The sequence below is a fragment of the Lithobates pipiens genome, unplaced genomic scaffold (genome assembly GCF_037356315.1).
Source record: "Lithobates pipiens isolate NorthernLeopardFrog02 unplaced genomic scaffold, aLitPip1_a1.2 Scaffold_8, whole genome shotgun sequence".
Lineage (NCBI taxonomy): Eukaryota > Metazoa > Chordata > Amphibia > Anura > Ranidae > Lithobates > Lithobates pipiens.
In genome coordinates this window covers 411,930,019-411,952,810 of record NW_027507903.1, presented here as the reverse complement: position 1 = coordinate 411,952,810, position 22,792 = coordinate 411,930,019, and the positions used below count along the sequence as shown (strand labels likewise).

General features: G+C 42.2%; 1 protein-coding gene across 1 annotated transcript in view; it reads left to right on the top strand.

Annotated features, from left to right (window-relative positions):
• The window catches only part of LOC143964428 (histidine--tRNA ligase, cytoplasmic-like), a 192,483-nt gene that overhangs the window by 77,130 nt on the left and 92,561 nt on the right, over positions 1-22,792 (top strand). Inside the window, exon 6 of the mRNA XM_077474147.1 lies at positions 14,967-15,086. Within this exon, the coding sequence (XP_077330273.1) occupies positions 14,967-15,086 (120 nt within the window). The remainder of the gene's footprint in view (positions 1-14,966; positions 15,087-22,792) is intronic.

Sequence of the window (22,792 nt, the reverse complement as noted above, 5' to 3'; positions counted from 1 at the left end):
TGGACAATCCTTTCCTGGGCCTGGCAATTGCAGCCCTTGTGGCAATAAATATAAACAATATCAAGTAGTGACTTGTTTTTTGTAGTCAATGAATGACAAGAGTGACTGTTTTTTCAGACCTTCTATGTATAGCAATAACAAGCTCACAAGGGGCTGTAGTCTTCCTTTACACTGGTCTTTTTCAAACGGAGTGCCTTGAGGTTTCTTCAGGAGTGCCTTGGCAAAATGCCTAAAAATTGCCCCGAATTGCATGCAAGCCACCATGTGAATGAAGTCTGCTTTTTTAGTTACACAAAGCCAGTGGTTTTCATTGTGCGCCATCACAGCCTTCTAAACAACCAATGGCATCATCAGTTTCTATGGCGGATATCAGTTGCCTGCACAGCATCCTTGTTATCCCCCTCTCCTGCCCCTCTCCTGCCCCTCTCCATCAGCATTGAGGTCACTTTAGCAGAGTGATAGAGAATAAAAAGAGAAACATTGGAATACTAGTCAGTACCTGTTTGCAAAAGTGTATTTGCCTTGGAAGAATAAATCCCCTCTAATATTGCAGGTCCTATTTGTGTGGATGTTGCTGCAATATGTAAAACTAGTAGAATCGTTTTTACATTTTAGAATGGGGTGCCTCGATTGTCCATAATTTTTAAGGGGTGCCTTGAAACTGTCCATAATTTTTAAAGGGTGCCTTGACCGAAAAAAGGTTGAGAAACCCTGCTCTACACTACAGAAATAAAAATGTCTCTCTGTATTGCTTTCAAAGATTAATGCTACCCATACATGGGTCAAAAATCTGCCAGATCGGCAGGGACTGGCTGAATTTAGGTCCATATGGGCACTGTGGTTGAACAGAAGGCGATCTGACAATTGACTACTGTTCAACCGCCCTGTTGTAAAATTTGTGCTCTATTGTTATAGCCTTCATCACTGACATAGTTAGGAGGATTGCCTCATCCTCCTTACTGAGTGAGATTGGGGGGAATCGGGTCCGTTTTTTTTTGTTTTTTTCGTTCAACCTGCTGGTCTCAACTATGGTCCGCTTTACACTCGGTTCCTGCCTGGTGAAATTACTGGAACCCAGATAGCTGTAAAAGCTATCCTGACTGGGGTTATAACAGTTAACCCAATCCATTAAAAAATATGGTTGAACATACACTTTAAAGCGGAGTTCTGCTGGAAAAAAATAAAAATAAATTAAAAATCAGCAGCTACAAATACCGCAGCTGCTGACTTTTAATAATCCAGACACTTACCTGTCCCCGGGTCCAGCGATGGGGGGGGGGGGGGAACGAAGCCCTGCGTATCTCCCCCTCCTCTCTGCAGTGCCGGAATTGTAACTGTGGCCGTGGCTTGTCCCAGATGATTGCCGAGAGGGAGGGCGGAGAGGTGATCTTGAAATAGATAAGAACTACAATTTAGTTCAAGGTTATCTGCTGCTATTTCTAATTAAAAAGTATAAATGTGCATGCACATTAGAAGTAAACACTCTCTGAGACACGTTCAGCTCGGTTACTTCTAACTTCTGATTTATTTGTGGGCGGTGTTAATATTTTATACAGAATGATACGTCATTGCTATGTCAGTCTAATTGGTACATCTTATTGGTTAAAATACAAGAGAAATGGAGAAACTTGATGCTTGAAGTTTGGTTGAAGCTGATTCTGTTATCTCATATGCATTCTTCTAACGCGTGGGATGTAGGGGGTACCCGCCATCTTTAAGAGCCAATCTGTATACTACATAATAAGTAAGGAACATAGGAACATGTATGCAAATAGACATTTTCTGATTATCAGTATGTACATTAGATTCCTTCACAGTCCCCCCTAAAATGACTATTTTCTTCTATCCCTCATCTAAAGGTCCTACTCACCTCGCCCATTCTCCTCAGCAACTTTTTAAGCTGTATATAGCGTTAGGCAGCAACTAGATACTACCCCCCCTCGATACAGCTGGAGAAGGGCAATCAGGTGCTATCTTTCCCTATAACCCTATAGGATTGTGAGATTTTGGACAGGGAGTGACTGTAGAGGAGTGAAGGGTTTGTCATCCTCCATCATAAGAGGGTCCTCTTCTTCTTGGTGGAGAAATGTAGGTGTGCTCTTGTCTACAGCCTTGCTCATTAACTTCTTTAGGAAAGGTAGAATACAGCATACAATCAGGGCTAAAAGAACCAGGATTATTAGTACCGTTACCCCTATCTGGGCGAGCACTTTTTGCCACCCACTCATCCAGCTAAAATATTGATCCCATGGGTCTGTAATACCTGAGTTCTTTTTCAACTCCAATGACAAATCTTCTAATTTCTTTATAGCTAAAGTTACATTACCATTTGAGCCGGTATTATCAGGAATGTAGGTGCAACAGGTTCTCGTTTTTTCTATCATTTTACAGACACCTCCTTTCTCAGCTAACACCATGTCTAAGGCCATCCGGTTCTGGAATGTCAAACTGGTCAGCAATTCCCTGGAGGGCATCTTTAGTGTAATTCACAAATCTTTGTTGGTTATAGTATATGTAATTGATCCAATCTACATTCTTGTTCACAGTTATAATGGGGATCAAAGACTCAAAACCAGCTTTTACCTGATCCCTGGCTTTTAATTCATCGGGGACCCCCCTTGGAACTCCTATAGCATCTATGTACACATGAGGGTCAAAGCTTCCAGAGAGAACTGCTCGTTTCCTCCTCTGACTGTGTGCTGGGTCAGTGTATGTATCAGGAGTATCTTCTGCTAGGATATGGAGGGGCATAATGACCTTTTCAAGGGCACTTTCGCCAGTCCAGATTCCCTCTAATCTGGTCCTATGTTCCAACCCACTGTCCCTCCCAGGAACCACGATTCTGTCCCCAGTAACTGCCTGTAAAACACACATATATATCCTTACCATCAGGGATGTCACTGTACCAATGGCATTGCCATGAAAGGGTCAAACTGACAAGGTACTATGTGACAGTAATCAAAGGTAAAGGTGGTCACATGTGTACCTGAAGAGTTATACCAAAATGTAATTATGTTATCATTTTTTGTGATGGCCACCTACTGGGCCTCCCCCTAGACCAAATAGAAAAGGATATACAGCATGGTCGTCAAGAAGTGGACAGAATATTGGGGTTGGAGCTTTCTTGCAGTGGGAAGTGTGTATTCAGGTGTTCTTCCCGGCCAATTCAACTGAGGGGGCTGTGGTCAGCAAAACTTGGAATGGACCATCATATCTGGGTTCAAGAGAATGTTTTCTCACAAATTTCTTTACCAGCCCCCAATCTCCAGGCAGTAGTTGGTGTGTTGCTGTATCTAATTCAGGATCTGGAATGGAAGAAAACACCTGGACATGCATTTGGGTTAATTCTCGTGATAATGTGGTTACATAATTAGTCAACACATCAGATTGCAACTGTAACTGTTGTGGAAAGTGACAGCCAAGTCTGGGGGCTGAACCAAACAAAATTTCAAAAGGGTATAGGGCATGTTTCCCTCGGGGAGTGTGTCTGACACTGAACAGAGCAATAGGCAAACTGTCTGGCCGACTCATGTTAGTCTTTTGTGTTATCTTTAACATCCTGTTTTTTAATGTCCCTTTCATCCTTTCTACCTTCCCGCTACTTTGAGGGTGGTAAGGGGTGTGCAGAGCCAACTGAACCCCCAGTGCTGCCCAAATCTCTTTTGTAAGGGTTGCTGTGAAGGTTGGGCCTGATCAATCTCTATCACCTCCGGGACCTCAAATCTACATACTATCTCACTCAGTCGTTTCTTAGCTGTGGTCCTGGCAGTCATGTCCACCTCCACTAGGGCGTATTCAAATCTGCCACTCCTTTGGCATTTGGGAGTGATCAATTTGTATCCCCTGGAAGGGGGTATAGGGCTTTTGCCAGGTGCCTTTTCTGTACTTTCTGGGTTACATTTGTTGCATGATCTGCAGAAGTTGTTGGTCAATGGATTAACTCCTGGTGCTACATAGTACTTGATAAGAGTTCATAAGAGTCTTTGTCAAGTGGGCAGCTCCATTTGCCCATTGCACCACGACTGGGTGCATACTCCTGGGTAAACAAGGCTTCTTGTTGCACTCGAATAGTCCATCTCTGAGAGTTGCTCCTCGCCGTTTTCCAGCTTTCCTTCTCATCCGGACTTGCTGCTTCCTGTAATTATTTCAGATAAACTCTGTCCACTGGGAGAGTCTGTAGGATAAGCACGGAGTGGTCTTCTTCTACCACCGTACTGTGCACTCCCTGTGGACCACTGGCTGTCTGGCAGCTGAATCAGCTAGATTGCCTCGAGCTTCCTTCGAGTTGAGTTTGTCGTGTGCTTTACTTTTAGAATAGTCACTTGGGTTGGGAGAAGCAGGGCGTCCATGAAGTCCTTGATGGCTGAGCTATGTTTCACAGGTGTTCCTTCAGCCGTCAGAAACCCTCTGTCCTTCCAGATGACACCAAAATCATGGGCAACGCTGAAAGCATATCTTGAGTCCGTATGAATGTTGGCTCTTTTTCCCTCTGCCAATTTACATGCTGTAGCAAGTGCTTGCAGCTCTGCCACCTGTGCAGACATCACCGGCGGTAAGGTTTCAGTTTGGAGAACCGAGTTTTCAGTGGTGACCTGGATCCTGCAGGGGTATTTCACTCACGGTGGGGAGATGTGTGGTTTCCAGCCGCATTAGTTCGATGCAGTCATGGGGTGACAAGTCAAGACTCGACTCCTCCTTTCCCCCCTCGAGAAGTGGAAGAAGGGTGGTAGGTTACAGTGTTTGACAACGTAATAGAGTAATGCTGTCTAGAAGGTAGGAACACAGGAGTCTCAAGTGTCTGGCAGTGGACAGATGTTTCGGCTGGATCTTGGTGGAGTATGGGAGCAATGTCATGGGGAGCAAGCAGAACGAGGCAGAGTCCGAGAGCCAAGTCCGAAGTTTTGTCAAACAAGGCTTGTGCAGTAAAGACAGCTCGCAGACACGATGGGCCTCCTCTTGCTATCGCATCCATCCGACAGAAATAATATCCTATAGGGCGTAGGCAGATGCCGTGTGATTCGGTGAGTACACCTGTAGCATGTCCCAGATGTTCGGATTAAAAGGGCTTGAACGTTTTGTCGTAGTCTGGGAGCCCTAGTGCCAGAGATGGTGTGCTTGAAGGTCTCAAAGTTGGATATTGCTTCAGGAGACATCTGGAAGGGGTCTGATTTCAGAGCATCATACAAAGCTTGCATCAGTAGGGAGGCTTCTGGAATCCATGCTCTGCAGTAGGAAATTAGTCCAAGGAAGGAATGAAGGGGCTTCTGGCCTTGTGGCAGTGGGATGTCGGAGATTGCTTTCACCCTGTCTTCAGTGAGGTGCCTTGTCCCATGAGACAAGACAGTGTCCAAGAAAAATGACAGATGTTGAGCACCACTGCAATTTGGGCTTTGAGGCTTTGCAACCCTGTTTGGCAAGCTAGCACAACTGGCTTTCTGAGGTGACTTCAACAGTGGGTAAGTCAGCTGCACAGTGGAGAAGGTCATCAACATATTGGAGGAGAATCACTTCCAGGTGATCCTCTTGTTATGTGTTAAGGATGATAGTCATAGCTTTTGCAAACTAGCTTGGAGAGTTCTGTGCCCCTTTTTGGCATAACTGTCTAGGTATGTTGCTGTTTTTTTTTTTTCGTGGGTGAATGGAAAAGGTACCAGCAGGAGGGGTGAGGGTGGACACTGAAGAGAGCATTTGCAAGGTCCACCACTGTGAGGTACTTTTCAGTCAGGGGCACCCCCGCAAGTAGCTGGTTCTCTTTTTAGGGGGTTTCTTCTTCCTAGAGAACAGAGGTGTGTTGCATGGAGATGCGCACCTTTAACCACAGTTGTCTTCCAGTCCCGTGGATCATAGGCACGCAGGGATTTTGTCAAGTACTTCCTGCGGTATTGAACTTGGAGTTATTGCTTCATGAAGTGTCATCAGGAGAGGCAGAGAATACAAAGCAGATGAGTCTTCTAAGGATAGGGGAGCAAGCTTTTTCTGATATCCTCTTTGAGCCCTGAGACAAAAGCAGTTGATAACGTGTGTGGGTGTGTGCCTTTCCATAGTGGGAGAAGCCCAGATCATCAAAGGCCTTTATGAGTCTAGCATAATACTTCTCCACAGACTCCTTTTTATCTTGGGTTGTGATAGTCTGATCTGCCAATTTCTCCTTTGCCCAGTCACGGAGTTGTGCACAGAACTCCACGCCTGAGGTATAGGAAGTGGCACTTGTCAGGCAGACATCATAGTAGGGCCGCCTGCATGACCGGCAAAAAAAGACATGGCCTACTTTAATTTGGCATAGGCTGATCAAGTCACTTGTATCCGCACTATCCTGCGGTAGAGGGGCATTGGCTGTTTTTTCTGGGTTAGGCAGACTTGTCACTAAGGCCGCTGCTTGTGATAGGGTAAAAGCGACATACAGCACCGGTGCCCCTTCTGGTAACCGAGACTGGTGTTGGGGCGGGGGCTGAGAATGGGCACGGTTTCTTATGATTGCCAGCATATGTTTGAGATCCTCTCGGAACTGTGAGTCCGGAGCCGGATTGGGGGTTAAATCAGCAGGTGGCCTTGCTGCCTGTTGTTGGCCTTCCCACTCGGATGCTTCTTCATCATTAACATATCTGGCCTGTGAAGGTAGTGCTTCCATATTGGGGAAGACAGGTGTATGGTAGGAACCATCCTGGTTTAAAACAGGAAGGACTGGGTATAGGCTGGGCCTACCGGGTGTACCAAGATGGCCGCCGGCAGGAAGTGCACTGGGCTGGGCAGAAAGTGAAGGCCTGGGTGCACTAAGATGGCTGCCGGGTGGAGTCGTCACAGTGGGTTGTGCTTGGGCTGGAGTGGTGAGAAGGGAGTGGGTGTTAGGGTTGCCCCTCCCCTCCTCTGTTTCAGGTTTTTGCATAACACAGTGATTCCAGCATATCATCAACTCGGTGATACAATTGTCAGCTTTCTTAACTTCCATTATCTAATTTTCTTTATCACACAGGATTCCTCTGTTTCTTTAACAACAACTTTAACTATTTCAACATCTTCTCTCCTCTTCACAATATCACATGCTAGCATTCTCTCTCTCTCTCTCTCTCTCTCTCTCTCTCTCTCTCTCTCTCTCTCTCTCTCTCTCTCTCTCTCTCTCTCTCTCTCAGCAGACGGCATCAGAGGAGAATACAGGCAACTAATGGGTTAATACTCCTCTGACTGCTGTCTTATCAAAGAATTCCTAGGTTGGGGGCTCGCATCCCTGCGAGCTATCCTGTCTCCTTGCAGACTCCTGGCTGTTCTATCTCTTCGAGGGTCTGCCCAAACCCTGTTTCACTGGGTAATGTACATTTAATCTCAAAACTAGCATGTCAGGGGTGGTGGCGAGCAGTGGCTTATGGCCCAACTGATCCTTCAGGTAGCCACCTTCTCTCACCTTCACCAATCCCCAACCCTCCTTGTGTATGGCAAACAGTAATCCACAAATACACTCAGGACAGGACATTACACCTGACACTCTTTGAACTGCAAAGATAGCTCTCGGGAGCAGCTCACCTGAGTTGCAAGACTGCCAAATTCCAAGCCTTCGTTCAGTCTGCCTGATTCCGCAGCTGAGATAAACCCTCAGGAAAAGCTCACCAGAGAAAAACGTTTATAGACGTTTGCAAGACTGCCAATTCCGCAAGCCTTCATTCAGACTGCCAATTCCTCAGCTGAGATAAACCCTCAGAGGTCCTACACAGCCAACCTCGAGTAACCCGTCTATAAACGCCTGCAGAATTACATCCCACCACTAGAGGTAGAATCTAGGGGTGAGGATGGACACACACCCACAGCTGCACTTTCAGTCTGCTAAATTTGCAGTCCTTCAGAATGACGGGCACTGAACAGATAATAGTCAGCAGAAAACCATTGGCAGGTTTGTTAAAACAGCTCCAGGTGAGAAATAAGTTACCTGCCTCTTTGAAAAATCGAAAGAAGCCAACAAGACAAAATCAACCGGCCCAACCAGAGAAGTTGTAAAATGGTAAGAATAAATATGCTTACGGTACTGTTAGGGCTGCGCGCTTAACCCCCTTCTCTGATCTGGCCAGCTGTTCGGTCCTGGAATGCGGTCTCCCTTTGATTGAAGCCTGGAGCCCCCACGTTCTGGGCGCCAAATGAAATGAATAAGAACTACAATTTAGTTCAAGGTTATCTGCTGCTATTTCTAATTAGAAAGTATAAATGTGCATGTACATTAGAAGTAAACACTCTCTGAGACACGTTCAGCTCGGTTACTTCTAACTTCTGATTTATTCGTGGGCGGTGTTAATATTTTATACAGAAAGATACGTCATTGCTATTTCAGTCTAATTGGTACATCTTATTAGTTAAAATACAAGAGAAATGGAGAAACTTGATGCTTGAAGTTTGGTTGAAGCTGATTCTGTTATCTCATATGCATTCTTCTAACGCGTGGGATGTAGGGGGTACCCGCCATCTTTAAGAGCCAATCTGTATACTACATAATAAGTAAGGAACATAGGAACATATATACACATAAGCAAATAGACATTTTCTGATTATCAGTATGTAATGATGTACTGATTCCTTCACAATCTGAGGTGCCATGGTGTACCGAGCGGAAGTAGGAGCTAGGACCCTCTAAAAAGAGGGTATCCGCTCCCCCCCCAAAAAAAGTGGCATGTCTGAGGGTCACCTTTCTTTAAAGCGAAAGTTAAATTTTTGGGTGGAACTCCACTTTAAATGGTAAATGTCTTTAATTGCACCTACAGTAACTAAGTTCTGCTTTGCCCCAGTCTTCCCCTAAATAAAACTTACAATATTTAACTAAGTGCTATAAATATGAATTTGATGGAGTCTACACTACGTTGCTGAAACAGTGTTTCAGTCTTAAGCCTCATACACACGATCAGACTGCAAACAAACTTTTCCATGGATTTCTGTCCAAGGGGCGTTGGCCGTGAACTTGGTATGCATACACACAGCAGGACTCTTTCAGCCAATTTTTACCAAATCACGTAGTTTTTCAGCTCTTTACCGCCACCCTTTGGTCAACTTATGTTCAACGTATGTTGTCTGATCTTTTGCATTGGTTCTGCGCATGCGTGTTTGTACTTTGGACTAAAGTCATATGGACTTGTGTACACACGATAGGATTTTGCACCATAGGACTTTTTTTGCCGGAAAGTTTGTCTGTTTGCACAGCGAACATTTGTTCAATGAAAACCGAAAAAGTCTGTCCAATGGATCGTATACGCGGTCGGATTTTTCCTTAAAACAGGTAATTTGCATGTTTGTTCGTCCATGTGTATGGGCCTTTAGGCTTCATGTACAATGCTGCTGGTAAATGGATGTTTAGGAGCAGTTGGGTGTTTTTTTCAGCTGCCCCTGAACTCTTCTGTTATCTTATCAGTACATGTACACAGGGTCATTTATAGGCAGTTTTTTGGAAAGCAAAAAAAAATGCGTTCAGGACGGATGTTCAGAGGCATTTGAAATGCCAAATGCATGTTAACAGCTTGTAAAGGTGGTAACTCACGTTTAGCCACGTTTCGTTTACAGGCATTTTTAATGGAGATACATTTTTGACTATTTGAAAAAATGTAATAAAATTTAAAATGTTCTTAAACGCAAAGGTGGCATGTAAACTGGGCAAAACGAATGTTTTTAACCACTTGCTTACTGGGCACTTAAACCCCCCTCCTGCCCAGACCAATTTTCAGCTTTCAGCGCTGATGCACTTTGAATGACAATTGCGCGGCCATACTACACTGTACCCAAATGAAATTTTTATCATTTTTTTCCGACAAATAGAGCTTTCTTTTGGTGGTATTTAATTACAGCTGGGAGTTTTATTTTTTAGTAAACAAACAAAAAACAATGCAAAAAAAAAAAAAAATATATATCATGTTTAATAGTTTGTTATAAAATTTTGCAAACAGGTCATTTTTCTCCTTCATTGAAATGCGCTGATGAGGCGGTGCTGGTGGGCACTGATAGGCACAGTTAAGGTGGCACCGATGGGCACAGATAAGACAGTACTGATGGGCACAGATAAGGCGGCAAAGATGGGCACAGATAAGATGGCACGGATGGGCACTGATGGGTACCACTGATAGATGGGACTGATGGGCACTGATAGGTGGCACTGCTGGGCACTGATGGGCGGCACTGATGGGCACTGGTAGATGACACTGATGGGAGCGGATATGTGGCACTGGGGTGCAGCACTGTTTTTGCGGCAGATTGTGGGCACTGATAGGTGGCACTGTGGGCACTGATACTGATCAGGGGGCGTGCAGGCCGCTCGTGCAAGGGACAACGTCAATAGACTTAGTCCTGGCAAAACAGGTCCGCGCTGTAGCCGTCATTCGGCTATAGCGCGGATCTCTAGAGGTTAAACATCTTTTACTATCTCTCAAGGTAAATCGTTCAGGGGAGGTTTTAAAATGTCCCATGTACATTAAGCCTTATAGAGCTTTGTGTACTGTTTTGCATTTTGACACATATGGAAGGTCATTGTACTTCATCGTGTGTCCTTCATGACGTGCGCCAAATTGCTATTGTGTTCTTGGAGGGCCAGAGGGCTAAATCATTGTTCACACCTTGGATATGTCACACAGTTAAACCAGTCTAGTATCCCTTTTATTTAAAGCGGAACTAAACATTCTCAATCAACATTAACTGCTTTTTTTTTTTTTTTTTTTTTTTTTACTTTCAATTAGTATTGATTTTGGTATTGATAAGTTATAGCATATGATATTTCCATATCATTTTGTAACAATGTCTAGTATGGTATTAAACTTCAATAAATAATAAGGTAAATACATACAAGGTAGTTTCTAAATTCTTGTTAGTCAATTTGCGCCCACCTCTAATGGGACCTGACTGTAGGTGGAGCTTAACCCCCAAGATCTTATATTCCATAAGGAGGAAGGGAGAAGAAAATAAAATTGTAGGTTGTGCTTGCATCACAATAACAAAATACCGTTGTGAGCATCTGTTTCATATGTATATTTCCCAGTTTTTTTTTTTTATATTTAGACGCTCTTGGATTATTTAGCCATTCTTGACACTTCTTTTTAGGTTGGCTATAGATTTGTTTTTATATGCTAATAATAATTCCTGTTGTGCTTGGATATTGAGTCTGGTGATGACATTCGTAAGGTTAGGAGTTTCATTAGATTTCAATAAGCTAGTTACAGTAAGTCTTGCTGCTATTTAGTATATGAACTACAATTGTTCTATAGTTCAGTTAATAAACTTTAAGATTTATTCCTAGTAGTGCCATTTGGGAGTTAGTTTTAATAAGTTGTCAGTAAGGGTAGAACATTAACTGCTTTTAATCCCTATGCTGCTAGCCTTAATAAATAGAAAGGAAGGCATATTATAATTGTTTTAACAATTTGTTTATTTTTACATTTCTTCAGTTGCTTTATGGTTTCTTGCCTGGGCCAAAACTATGTAATTCATCCCAGGAGTCTAAATGACCATTGTTTTTTTTCTTTTATCGGGAGGAGGGGCTTTCTCAGCTATGCACACCCTTCTGCTTGCATGCCTGAGCTAAGGGCGGATTGATTCCAGGAAGTAAATACCAAATGAATCATCAGCCCTTGCTCAAGATGGCGATGGCTAGACATGTTTTTCAAAGTGAGTTCTCAACAAAATTCAAAGCAATTGAGACATAGCTGGATGGGTGAGTTTTCTTTAAAAAACACAAATGAAATTAAATAGCGTTTTCAATTTGTGATACTCAGATACTGTTTTAGTTCTGCTTTAAAGAGGAAATAAACCCTGATGGGTTTACTTCCTCTTTGATTCCCTGCAAAGGTAAAGCATAATGGACTACTATGCATCGCATAGTAGTCCATTATGTATCACTTACCTGACACAGGAGCCAGCGAAGTCACTGCTGTCCCCTGTAGTCCGGAGCATCCATCTTCTCGGTGGGTCTCGCTGCTCCGCCGCTGTATATCGCCGTTGACAGCGGTGCCTGTCTTTCGGCAAATGTCCCCTAAACCGTGTAGGTTTAGGAGATATTTCTTGGACCTACAGGTAAGCCTTAATCTAGGCTTACCTGTAGGTCAAAGTGGTTTGTAAGGGTTTACAACCACTTTAAGGTACCAGTAATTATATTCAGAGTGTTGGGGGTTGCAGAATTTTAAAAGTTTACTTGCTAATTTAAAACAAGTAAACTATTTGAAAAAAAACTTTGGGGAATGCTTACATAGATATTGAAAACATACAATTCCTTTGAATAAATATATGCTTTTGAAGTGTAACTGGGCAAAATTAACATATACAGTTGTGCCCATAAATTTACATACCCTGGCAAAATTTATGATTTCTTGGCCATTTTTCAGCGAATATGAATAACACAAAAACTTTTTTTTTTACTCATGGTTAGTGTTTAGTTGAAGCCATTTATTATCAATCAACTGTGTTTACTCTTTTTAAATCAATGGCAACAGAAACTACCCAAATGACCCTGATAAAAAAGTGAAATGGATATTTTATAGATAGGCAACTCCTATCCTCATATTGATTAGTGGTTCCAAATTAATAACTACTGCAGTAGGGAACAGACACAAAAGATACACTCGGCATCTTCCCAAATAACTGTTCTCCTTTATTATGACGCATTTGAAGGTTTTTATACACATGATTACGTAGGTAACACAATAATATTACAATTGTACTTTTATGGTAACAAGGGGCATTACATAGGCAGGCTAATTCTAATCAGGACTCGAAAGAATGCAAAACATGTACTGAAAACATTATTAGTGCCGTGTGCACAGTGAGGGTATTGTGCAATACATATAAAATAGAATACAATTATATACAGAACTTACAAATTTCCATTACAAAAGTTTACATACCCTGGTGATTTTGGCCTGATAACATGCAAACAAGTTGACACAAAGGGGTTTGAATGGCTATTAAAGGTAACCATCCTCACCTGTGACCTGTTTGCTTGTAATTAGTGTGTGTGTATAAAAGATCAGTGCATTTCTGGGCTCCTGATAGACCCTTGCATCTTTCATCCAGTGCTGCACTGATGTTTCTGGATTCAGTCATGGGGAAAGCAAAAGAATTGTCAAAGGATCTGCGGGAAAAGGTAGTTGAACTGTGTAAAACAAGAAAGGGCTATAAAAAGATATCTAAGTAATTGAGACTGCCAATCAGCAGTGTTCAAACTCGAATCAAGAAGTGGAAAATTAGGGGTTCTGTTGAAACAAAACCACAGTCAGGTAACCCAACTAAAATTTCAGTCACAGCTGCCAGGAAAATTGTTTGGGATGCAAAGAAAAACCCACAAATAACTTCAGGTGAAAACCGTGACTCTCTGAAAACATGTGGTGTGGTTGTTTTTCAATATGCACAATAAGGAGTCCCTTGAAGAAAGATGGGCTGCATGGTCGAGTCGCCAGAAGAAAGCCATTACTATGCAAATGCCACAAGGTATCTCGCTTACGATAAGCCAAACGGCACAGAGACAAGCCTCAAACCTTCTGGCACAAAGTCAATTGGAGTGAAGAGACCAAAATTTAGCCTTTTGGCCACAACCATAAATGCTACATTTGGAGAGGAGGCAACGAGGCCTATGATGAAAAGTACGGAAGTGGATCACTGATTAGTGGATGTGTGAGCTACAAAGGCACAGGAAATTTGGTCAAAATTGATGGCAAGATGAATGCAGTATGTTATCAAAAAATACTGGAGGAACATTTGAATTCATCAGCCAGGAAGCTGCACATGGGACATACTTGGAAAGTCTCCATGGCCATATTAGTCTCCTGACCTCAATATCATTGAGTCACTCTGGGGAAATCTCAAATGTGCAGTTCATAAAAGACAGCCCAAGAATTTACAGGAACTGGAGCGTTTTTGCCAAGAGCAATGGGCAGCTTTACCATCTGAGATGATAAAGAGCTTCATCCACAAATACCACAAAAGACTTCAAGCTGTCATTGATGTTAAAGGGGGCAATACACGGTATTAGGAACTGGGGTATGTAAACTTTTGATCAGGGTCATTTGGCTAGTTTTTGTTGTCATTATATTTTAAAAAATAGAGTAAACACAGTTGATTGATGATAAATGGCTTCAGTCAAACACTAACCATGAGTGAAAGAAAAGCTTTTGTGTTATTCATATTCTCTGACAAATGCCCATGAAATCATAAATTGTGCAAAAGTATGTAAACTTATGTGCACAACTGTATACAGCTGTATGTAACTAACGTGAAAGCAACACACTGGCTGACTAAACATGTTGACCAAGTAGAAAACTGTGGGAAAAAAAAAGCCCACACTGCTGATCCCTGCTGTGAAATAATCCCCCAAAATCTCCTGGGAAATCGAAACTTCCAGGAGTGTCAAACGCGTGTGTTACCAACAGCACTCACTAGCTCCTTCTGCTGGCCTCCATGTCACTGCAAGATACAACCACCACAGGACACCGTACCGACATGAAGGTTGGCAGGGGGATCCAGTGAGAGCTGCATGTCACTGGAAATCGACCCCCCCGAAAGTGTTAGTTCCCAGGAGAGTTCAGGGGATGACTCCTCAACAACAGAGCATTGTTTCAGTGGTGCAGGCAGCAGGAAAGGCAAGTATTTATAGTCTTATTTTCAGGTAACATGTTTATTTTGATATTTATATTGGCAACAAAGTCTCAGTGCTAGCCTGAAGGATATATTTCATTTTTAATTTAGACCATATTCACATTTTAATGTTATTCTTTTATATTGTGCTGACATCTACCACAGAAAAGCAGCATGGCGTATGCCTTAGCATAATTTAGGTACAAGTCAGTGAAATCAAGCTGCTGTCTGTCTGCATTGAACTTGCTTGAGGGTGTCCGGACTTCTCCACACATATGGACTTACCATTTGGTTGGCTAATTGATGGTAGTAAACTATGATCCATTAATTATTCAGTAAAGACTCTGCTGCAACTCTGAATGTAAACTGTTTTCTTAACTCCATATAAAAAGGTGCCTTTCACTCGCTATCTGGCTATGAATAAAATTAGCCATATCAAACGCTACCAGATTGCTAAAGTTTACAGACGTGACAATCCAGCCCTGGGGCGCTACAGGGAGTTTTATCAGTGTGTAAGTAACAGTATATTATATTTTCTGAAATGTCTCAATTTTAAAAACTGTGTGCTCTCAATTCTTTACTGCTTAGCATTCAAACATTGTGCAAAGTACAAAAACACTAAGCCACGCTGTCGCACAGGCTGGTTTCCATTGTGCTCTCTGCATCAAGGGGTGACTCAACATTGGGACTTATTTATATAACTCTTATGCCCTATACACACGATAGGATTTCTTTCTCATATATCATGGGATACAGAGTCTCAGTAATCACTGATGGGTTATATAGGGTATCACTAGGTGATTGGACACTGGCACACCGTGGACAGGAAGTTCAACCCCCTATATAACCCCTCCCCTTACTGGGAGTTTTTTCACCAGTGTCTTAGGTGTTGATCACGAGTAATGATGTGCTGTGATGAGCTCCGCAGGAATATACTGCACTAGGGCAAGCCATTCAACCGGATCCATTCAAGGTGTCTTTTTCAGTTGGATGGTACCTGGGCCTCGTATCCGAAGAAACAAGGTTTTTACCTGTAATGCTTCTCTTTTTAGAGAGCTGTACCCGAGATCCAGTATTTGTTTTTTTCAGCCATATCCTGGCGGGGTGTTTTACAGGCCCAGAACTGTGGATCCCCATATACAAAGGGAGCCCCAGTCTCTGAAGTTTTTTTTTTTTTTAAACGGAGCCCACAGTGAGAGGTGAAGATTGGGTCTGTTACACAGAACCCTGCAGCTGGATAAGATAAGGGAGACTCCTTAAGAACTTTTCTAATTCTAGTAGGTTTCTCCTTTAAGTAAATGTATGGTATGCCTAAAGTTGCCACCGGGGCTGTCAAGAGTACACACCTTTTCATGCCACATCTGTCTGTCTCGGTGTCCATGCTGTGCGCTCCTCCAAGCCATACTCCAGGTAGGATCTGGGAAAGGGGGTTTTCTCTTGCAGGGATTCTCCCCCCACGGCTTAGGTTAAGGCACAGGGAAGCGGTAGTACGCCACACCGCCGCCATTACAGCAGGTTCCCATCCACCTCCCCTCCTCTCTCCTCCACCCCAGCCTCCCCTCCATGCTTGTTCCAAGGATCGGAGCCTCGGCTCGCGCAGGGAAGCGGTCTTTTTTGAAAAGACGAGGGGGGGCAGAAGGGGTGGGTGGAGGAGGGGTTAACGAGACGTCGGCATGGCTAGACGCCCACATCGCAGGCCGCAAATTGCACTCTTTTTCAGATGCACATGGCTTATGGAGGGACACAGAGCAGACGGGCGCATGTGAGTGTGGGGGGGACAGCCATTCCCAGGCAACATTTACTTGGGTAATTTCAAGAGAATGTGGGGTGTCCAGCGCTACCCGATATTAAAAGGTGAATATCACCCTTATTTCCACTAGATACAATATTACCACAATACAGTAGGTTGTTCGTTATAAGTTTGTAGAAAACAATCGTATCCTCACCATAAAAATTCAATAGACTGTGCAAAAAAGGAATACAGGAAATCTTCTAAAGTGCTTTTGTGTAAGAATAAGTGCTACATATAATACTTAGTGTGAGTCACACGCGTATTCACACAATTCCCTATATATGTTATATTAATCACTGTTCATAAACTTCAAAAACAAGCTAAAGTGCAACCTCATAAAAAACCCAAAATAATATGACTATAAAATTTACTATATGCACCAAACCCCAGACCTTGTATATCCAAATGTGCAAAAATGCAAGATAATCTTACTAGATAAATGCATATACCATAAATATCAACCAGGATATTTATATATTATAGAAAAAGAAGATAAATATATATGAAATTATGTGCTTTAAATCAAAAATTAAAAGTTTTCCCAAACATTAGATGAACAGTAGAACCAAAAAATAAAATAAAAAACCAAAAGCAGAAAAAGAAAAAATGAAAAAAATGAATGAAAAAAACACAAAAAAGTCTGTTAATGTCCACACGTGAAAACAAAGAAGATTACAAAAATTCAGACAAAAATCTTGATTGTGCAAATCCAACAGGAATAAAGTGACTTTCGTGCTTGCGACTAAATTCTCCAGGTGACTGTGTGCTCCCCCACAAGGTTCCCCACTCACCGGAACGATACACCCCTACAGGGATAATGGGCCTTCAAATAAATCCTTGTGCGATTCCAGACTTCAATTCCATATGCGATGCGATTGCTCCAACAAAAACACCCCTCCAGGGGTTTTTCACCTTTGAATGCAATCCCAATTTTCAGGTACCATATACGCAATCCAACAGAGGGGGTCCAATTTAATCCTCATAGGAGAAAAAATATAAAATCTCCATAGTGTAGTAAATGATTTAAATGTGATCAAAAATAGGGGCACTAGTTGTAATGGTAAAAAAAACCTTTATTTTTAAGAAACACATGTGCCAAAAAATGTATAAAGAAAGATAATTTTTCATATAAAAAAATCTTTCAACAAAAAAGTATATAAAAAATAATTAACATCCCACTTAACAGTTCATAAGCCAGTGGGAATTAATCATAAAAAACAACAAATGACAGGACAAAAATTAATAAAAAATTTATTAATTAATAAAAAAACAAACAGTCAAACAAGTTAAAATCAAGCTATGAAGAAAGCTAGCAGAGGGTAGATTAAAAACTCTCAGAAAGCTCACACCACAATAAATTCCAAATTATTTAGTCAGCAAGAGGTCTGCAAACTAAAGAGGACATGCATCCAAAAGATAGCTTTTAGTGTCAGCAGTTTGCCGTTTCAAAAGTGTGGAAACCTCACTGCTAACCCCGGGTTGTGGCTATAAAAAATACAAACATCCTCTGCAAGCTTCAGAAAAAACTTTTTCGGGACCCGATCGGAGGATACGCAGCGTGCGCTCCAACTGCGTTCCACCCGTTCGCGGCGACCCGGAAATGACGTAGTATGCGTGGCTCCGTCGGACGCGTTTCGTCATTGACGTCTTCAGCGGCGGTTTTTCTGAAGCTTGCAGAGGATGTTTGTATTTTTTATAGCCACAACCCGGGGTTAGCAGTAAGGTTTCCACACTTTTGAAATGGCAAACTGCTGACACTAAAAGCTATCTTTTGGATGCATGTCCTCTTTAGTTTGCGGACCTCTTGCTGACTAAATAATTTGGAATTTATTGTGGTGTGAGCTTTCTGAGAGTTTTTAATCTACCCTCTGCTAGCTTTCTTCATAGCTTGATTTTAACTTGTTTGAGACTTTGTTTTTTTATTAATTAATTTTTTATTAATTTTTGTCCTGTCATTTGTTGTTTTTTTATGATTACTGGCTTATGAACTGTTAAGTGGGATGTTAATTATTTTTTATATACTTTTTTGTTGAAAGATTTTTTATATAAAAAATTATCTTTCTTTATACATTTTTTGGCACATGTGTTTCTTAAAAATAAAGGTTTCTTTTACCATTACAACTAGTGCCCCTATTTTTGATCACATTTAAATCATTTACTACACTATGGAGATTTTATATTTTTTCTGCTATGAGGATTAAATTGGACCCCCTCTGTTGGATTGCGTATATGGTACCTGAAAATTGGGATCGCATTCAAAGGTGAAAAACCCCTGGAGGGGTGTTTTTGTTGGAGGAATCGCATCGCATATGGAATTGAAGTCTGGAATCGCACAAGGATTTATTTGAAGGCCCATTACCCCTGTAGGGGTGTATCGTTCCGGTGAGTGGGGAACCTTGTGGGGGAGCACACAGTCACCTGGAGAATTTAGTCGCAAGCATGAACGTCACTTTATTCCTGTTGGATTTGCACAATCAAGATTTTTGTCAGAATTTTTGTAATCTTCTTTGTTTTCACGTGTGGACATTAACAGACTTTTTTGTGTTTGTTTTTTTTTTCATTCATTTTTTTCATTTTTTCTTTTTCTGCTTTTGGTTTTTTATTTTATTTTTTGGTTCTACTGTTCATCTAATGTTGTTTGGGAAAACTTTTCATTTTTGATTTAAAGCACATAATTTCATATATATTTATCTTCTTTTTCTATAATATATAAATATCCTGGTTGATATTTATGGTATATGCATTTATCTAGTAAGATTATCTTGCATTTTTGCACATTTGGATATACAAGGTCTGGGGTTTGGTGCATATAGTAAATTTTATAGTCATATTATTTTGGGTTTTTTATGAGGTTGCACTGTAGCTTGTTTTTGAAGTTTATGAACAGTGATTAATATAACATATATAGGGAATTGTGTGAATACGCGTGTGACTCACACTAAGTATTATATGTAGCACTTATTCTTACACAAAAGCACTTTAGAAGATTTCCTGTATTCCTTTTTTGCACAGTCTATTGAATTTTTATGGTGAGGATACGATTGTTTTCTACAAACTTATAACGAACCCCCTACTGTATTGTGGTAATATTGTATCTAGTGGAAATGAGGGTGATATTCACCTTTTAATATCGGGTAGCGCCGGACACCCCACATTCTCTTGAAATTATCGATTATTTTGAAAGACCCTTGCGGGGATTTCTTGGTTGGGGGGCTGCAACCCGTATATATAGATAGTTGTATGCTTCTTGCTCTCTGTATTCTTTCTGGATCCCGTATTGCCTAAGCGCGGTTTTGTTCAAACTTTTTAATTTCAACATTTACTTAGGCACCACACTGAGACTTGGTAGCAGCGGCAGTTGCTGAACTACATTGCTCAGCAGTCAGTGCATTCTGGTAGTACCTCTGGCTTTGTTGCTTGATACTATGTGCAGAATAGGTACAAATACCCCGAAAAATAGGGGCTCTAAGAGATCTCCCTCAGGCTCTGAGGACCCCCCCGCTGCACCTTTCCCCCCCCCCCCGAAGGACCTGGGGAAGCTGGCCAAGGTGAGCCATCGGGGTGAGGGGCTGCAACTGCTTCTGGCACTTCAGCCCCTGTATACATTTTTCCTCAACCATAAATGAATTAGAGGAAAGACTAATGGCCTTAATCGCATCTTCACTTAGTGGAAAAAAAATATACTAGGTCCCCCTCTGCCACCTAGGACCCTCCAACCGAGGAACTCTGGGGGGAAAAAGGAGAGGAATCCCCCTCAGATGATCGGGATGAGACTGATGACTCCTCTTCTGAGGAATCAAGTGGAGAAGGGCCCTCTTCAACTTCTCAGGATGAGAAGTTGCAGGTGCAAATTCTTGCTGGATTGGTCTTCTCCACATTTAAATTACCCGTATCTGAGTCAGTTGAAGAACCCTCCTCTTGTTTGGGTTCATTGAAGCCTCCTCAAACTACACGTGCCTTTTCTGTTCATGGTTTACTGGAATTTTATTCTTATTTATTCTGAGTTATTATTATTTTTTCACTCAGATAAAAAAATTTTCCCTCCTAAAAAGTTTTCAACACTTTATGCAATGGAGGAAAAATTTACAAAGATTTGGGGTATACCGGAAATTGACGCCGCCAATATCCTCTGTAAATAAGAGTCTGACTTGTCCCGTTGACAACGCTCAAATGCTTAGGGATCCAACTGATAAGAAATTGCAATTCCTGTTAAAAAAAAAACTTTTCTCCTTGGCAGGTTCAGTGGCTCAACCTGCAGAGGCAGCAATCTCAATACTTGAGAGACCATGTTAAACAGGTGCTCAAAGTTTTACCTGAACAGCAAGCCTGGTGGTTGGCCAACCTACCAGCGACTTTGTGTTTTGCAGTTGATGAAATCAAAGATTCTATCTTCCAGACCTCTCGCCTTACGCTTGGGTTGTTGCATATGCGTAGAATCTTATGGTTGAAAAACTGGTCAGCCGAATCACCATGTAAGAAGCTTCTGGTTGGATTTCCTTTTCGTGGTGCAAGGCTGTTCGGGGAGGATTTGGACAATTATATCCAAAAGATCTCTAGTGGGAAAAGCACCCTCTTGCCAGTTAAGAAAAGGAGTAAACGTCCCTCCTTTAAACAGGCTACTTCTCCAGTGCCAGGAGCATTATCCTCCAGGCAGTCGTGACGGCCTCCTTGGTCAGGCTCAAGAATTAAATCTCAGAGTCAACCCCAGGGACAAAAGAAGTCCTGGGGGAGGATGTCTATAAGACAAAACGCTAAAGCCTCTTTATGAAGGGGCACCCCCCGCTCACTGGAGTGGGAGGAAGACTGCTACAGTTCTCAAGGGTCTGGTAGGAGGATTTTCAGGACAGATGGGTGGTCTCCACAATAACTCTAGGTTACAAACTAGAGTTCCGAGAATTCCTCTCTCCACGGTTCCTCAGATCAAATGTTTCCAGAGACCCAGAGAAAAAGAAGTCTCTCTTTCTAGCATTGGAGAAACTTTTGTCGCAAAAAGTTATCGTGGTAGTTCCCACGCAAGAGCAGGGATTGGGGTTTTATTCAAAACTTTTCACGGTACCAAAGCCAAATGGAGATATCCGACTCATTCTAGATCTGAAAGCTCTAAACCAATTCTTAAAAGTACGGTCCTATCTCATGGAATCAATCAGATCGGTAGTCTCCATCCTACAAAGAGGAGAGCTTCAATAGACCTCAAGGATGCGTACTTGCGTGTACCTATTTTCCCTGCTCATCAAAAGTATCTGTGTTTTGAAGTAGAAAAACACCACTTTTAGTTTGTAGCTCTGCCTTTTGGGCTAACTACTGCACCTCGGGTGTTTACAAAGATCTTGGCCCCTCCTCTGGCCAGATTAAGGGCCCAAGGTATAACGGTTCTAGCGTACCTAGACGATCTGCTCTTGATAGACCAGTCAGTAGCCCGCTTGGACCAAAACTTGGTCATCACAGTCAACTACCTGGAACAACTAGGTTGGGTCCTCAATTTACAAAAGTCTTCTTTAAAACCAATAAGAAGACTAGCGTATTTGGGTCTGGTCATAGATACAGCCCAGAAGAGAGTATTTTTTCCCCAGGAAAAAATGTGTGCCATAAAAGAACTGATTCAGGTAGTCAGGGCAATGAAGCCCTAAAGAAGCCCTAAAGACCTGGACACTCAGGTTACAGAGTTGCCCTGTCAGGGTAACTCTGTAACAACGTATAACGGTTATAGCGTACCTAGACGACCTGCTCTTGATAGACCAGTCAGTAGCCCATCAGCATTCTGGAGATCCGTGCGGCTTATCTAGCCCTAAAGACCTGGACACTCAGGTTACAGAGTTGCCCTGTCAGGGTAACTCTGTAACAAGGTATAACAGTTATAGCGTACCTAGATCATCAAAAGTATCTGTGTTTTGAAGTAGAAAAACACCACTTTTAGTTTGTAGCTCTACCTTTTGGGCTAACTACTGCACCTCGGGTGTTTACAAAGATCTTGGCCCCTCCTCTGGCCAGATTGAGGGCCCAAGGTATAACGGTTATAGCGTACCTAGACGACCTGCTCTTGATAGACCAGTCAGTAGCCCGCTTGGACCAAAACTTGGTCATCACAGTCAACTACCTGGAACAACTAGGTCGGGTCCTCAATTTACAGAAGTCTTCTTTAAAACCAATAAGAAGACTAGCGTATTTGGGTCTGGTCATAGATACAGCCCAGAAGAGAGTATTTTTTTCCCCAGGAAAAAATGTGTGCCATAAAAGAACTGATTCAGGTAGTCAGGGCAACGAAAGGTCCTTCTATTCGCCTTTGTATGGGGCTGCTGGGGAAGATGGTGGCTTCATTCAAAGCAGTTCCCAATGCTCAGTTTCATTCGAATCCTCCAGTTAAGGCGCCCCTAAACCCCTGGGACTTGAATTTGGTTCTATCAGTTTTACAGAAACAGCCTTTTTGAA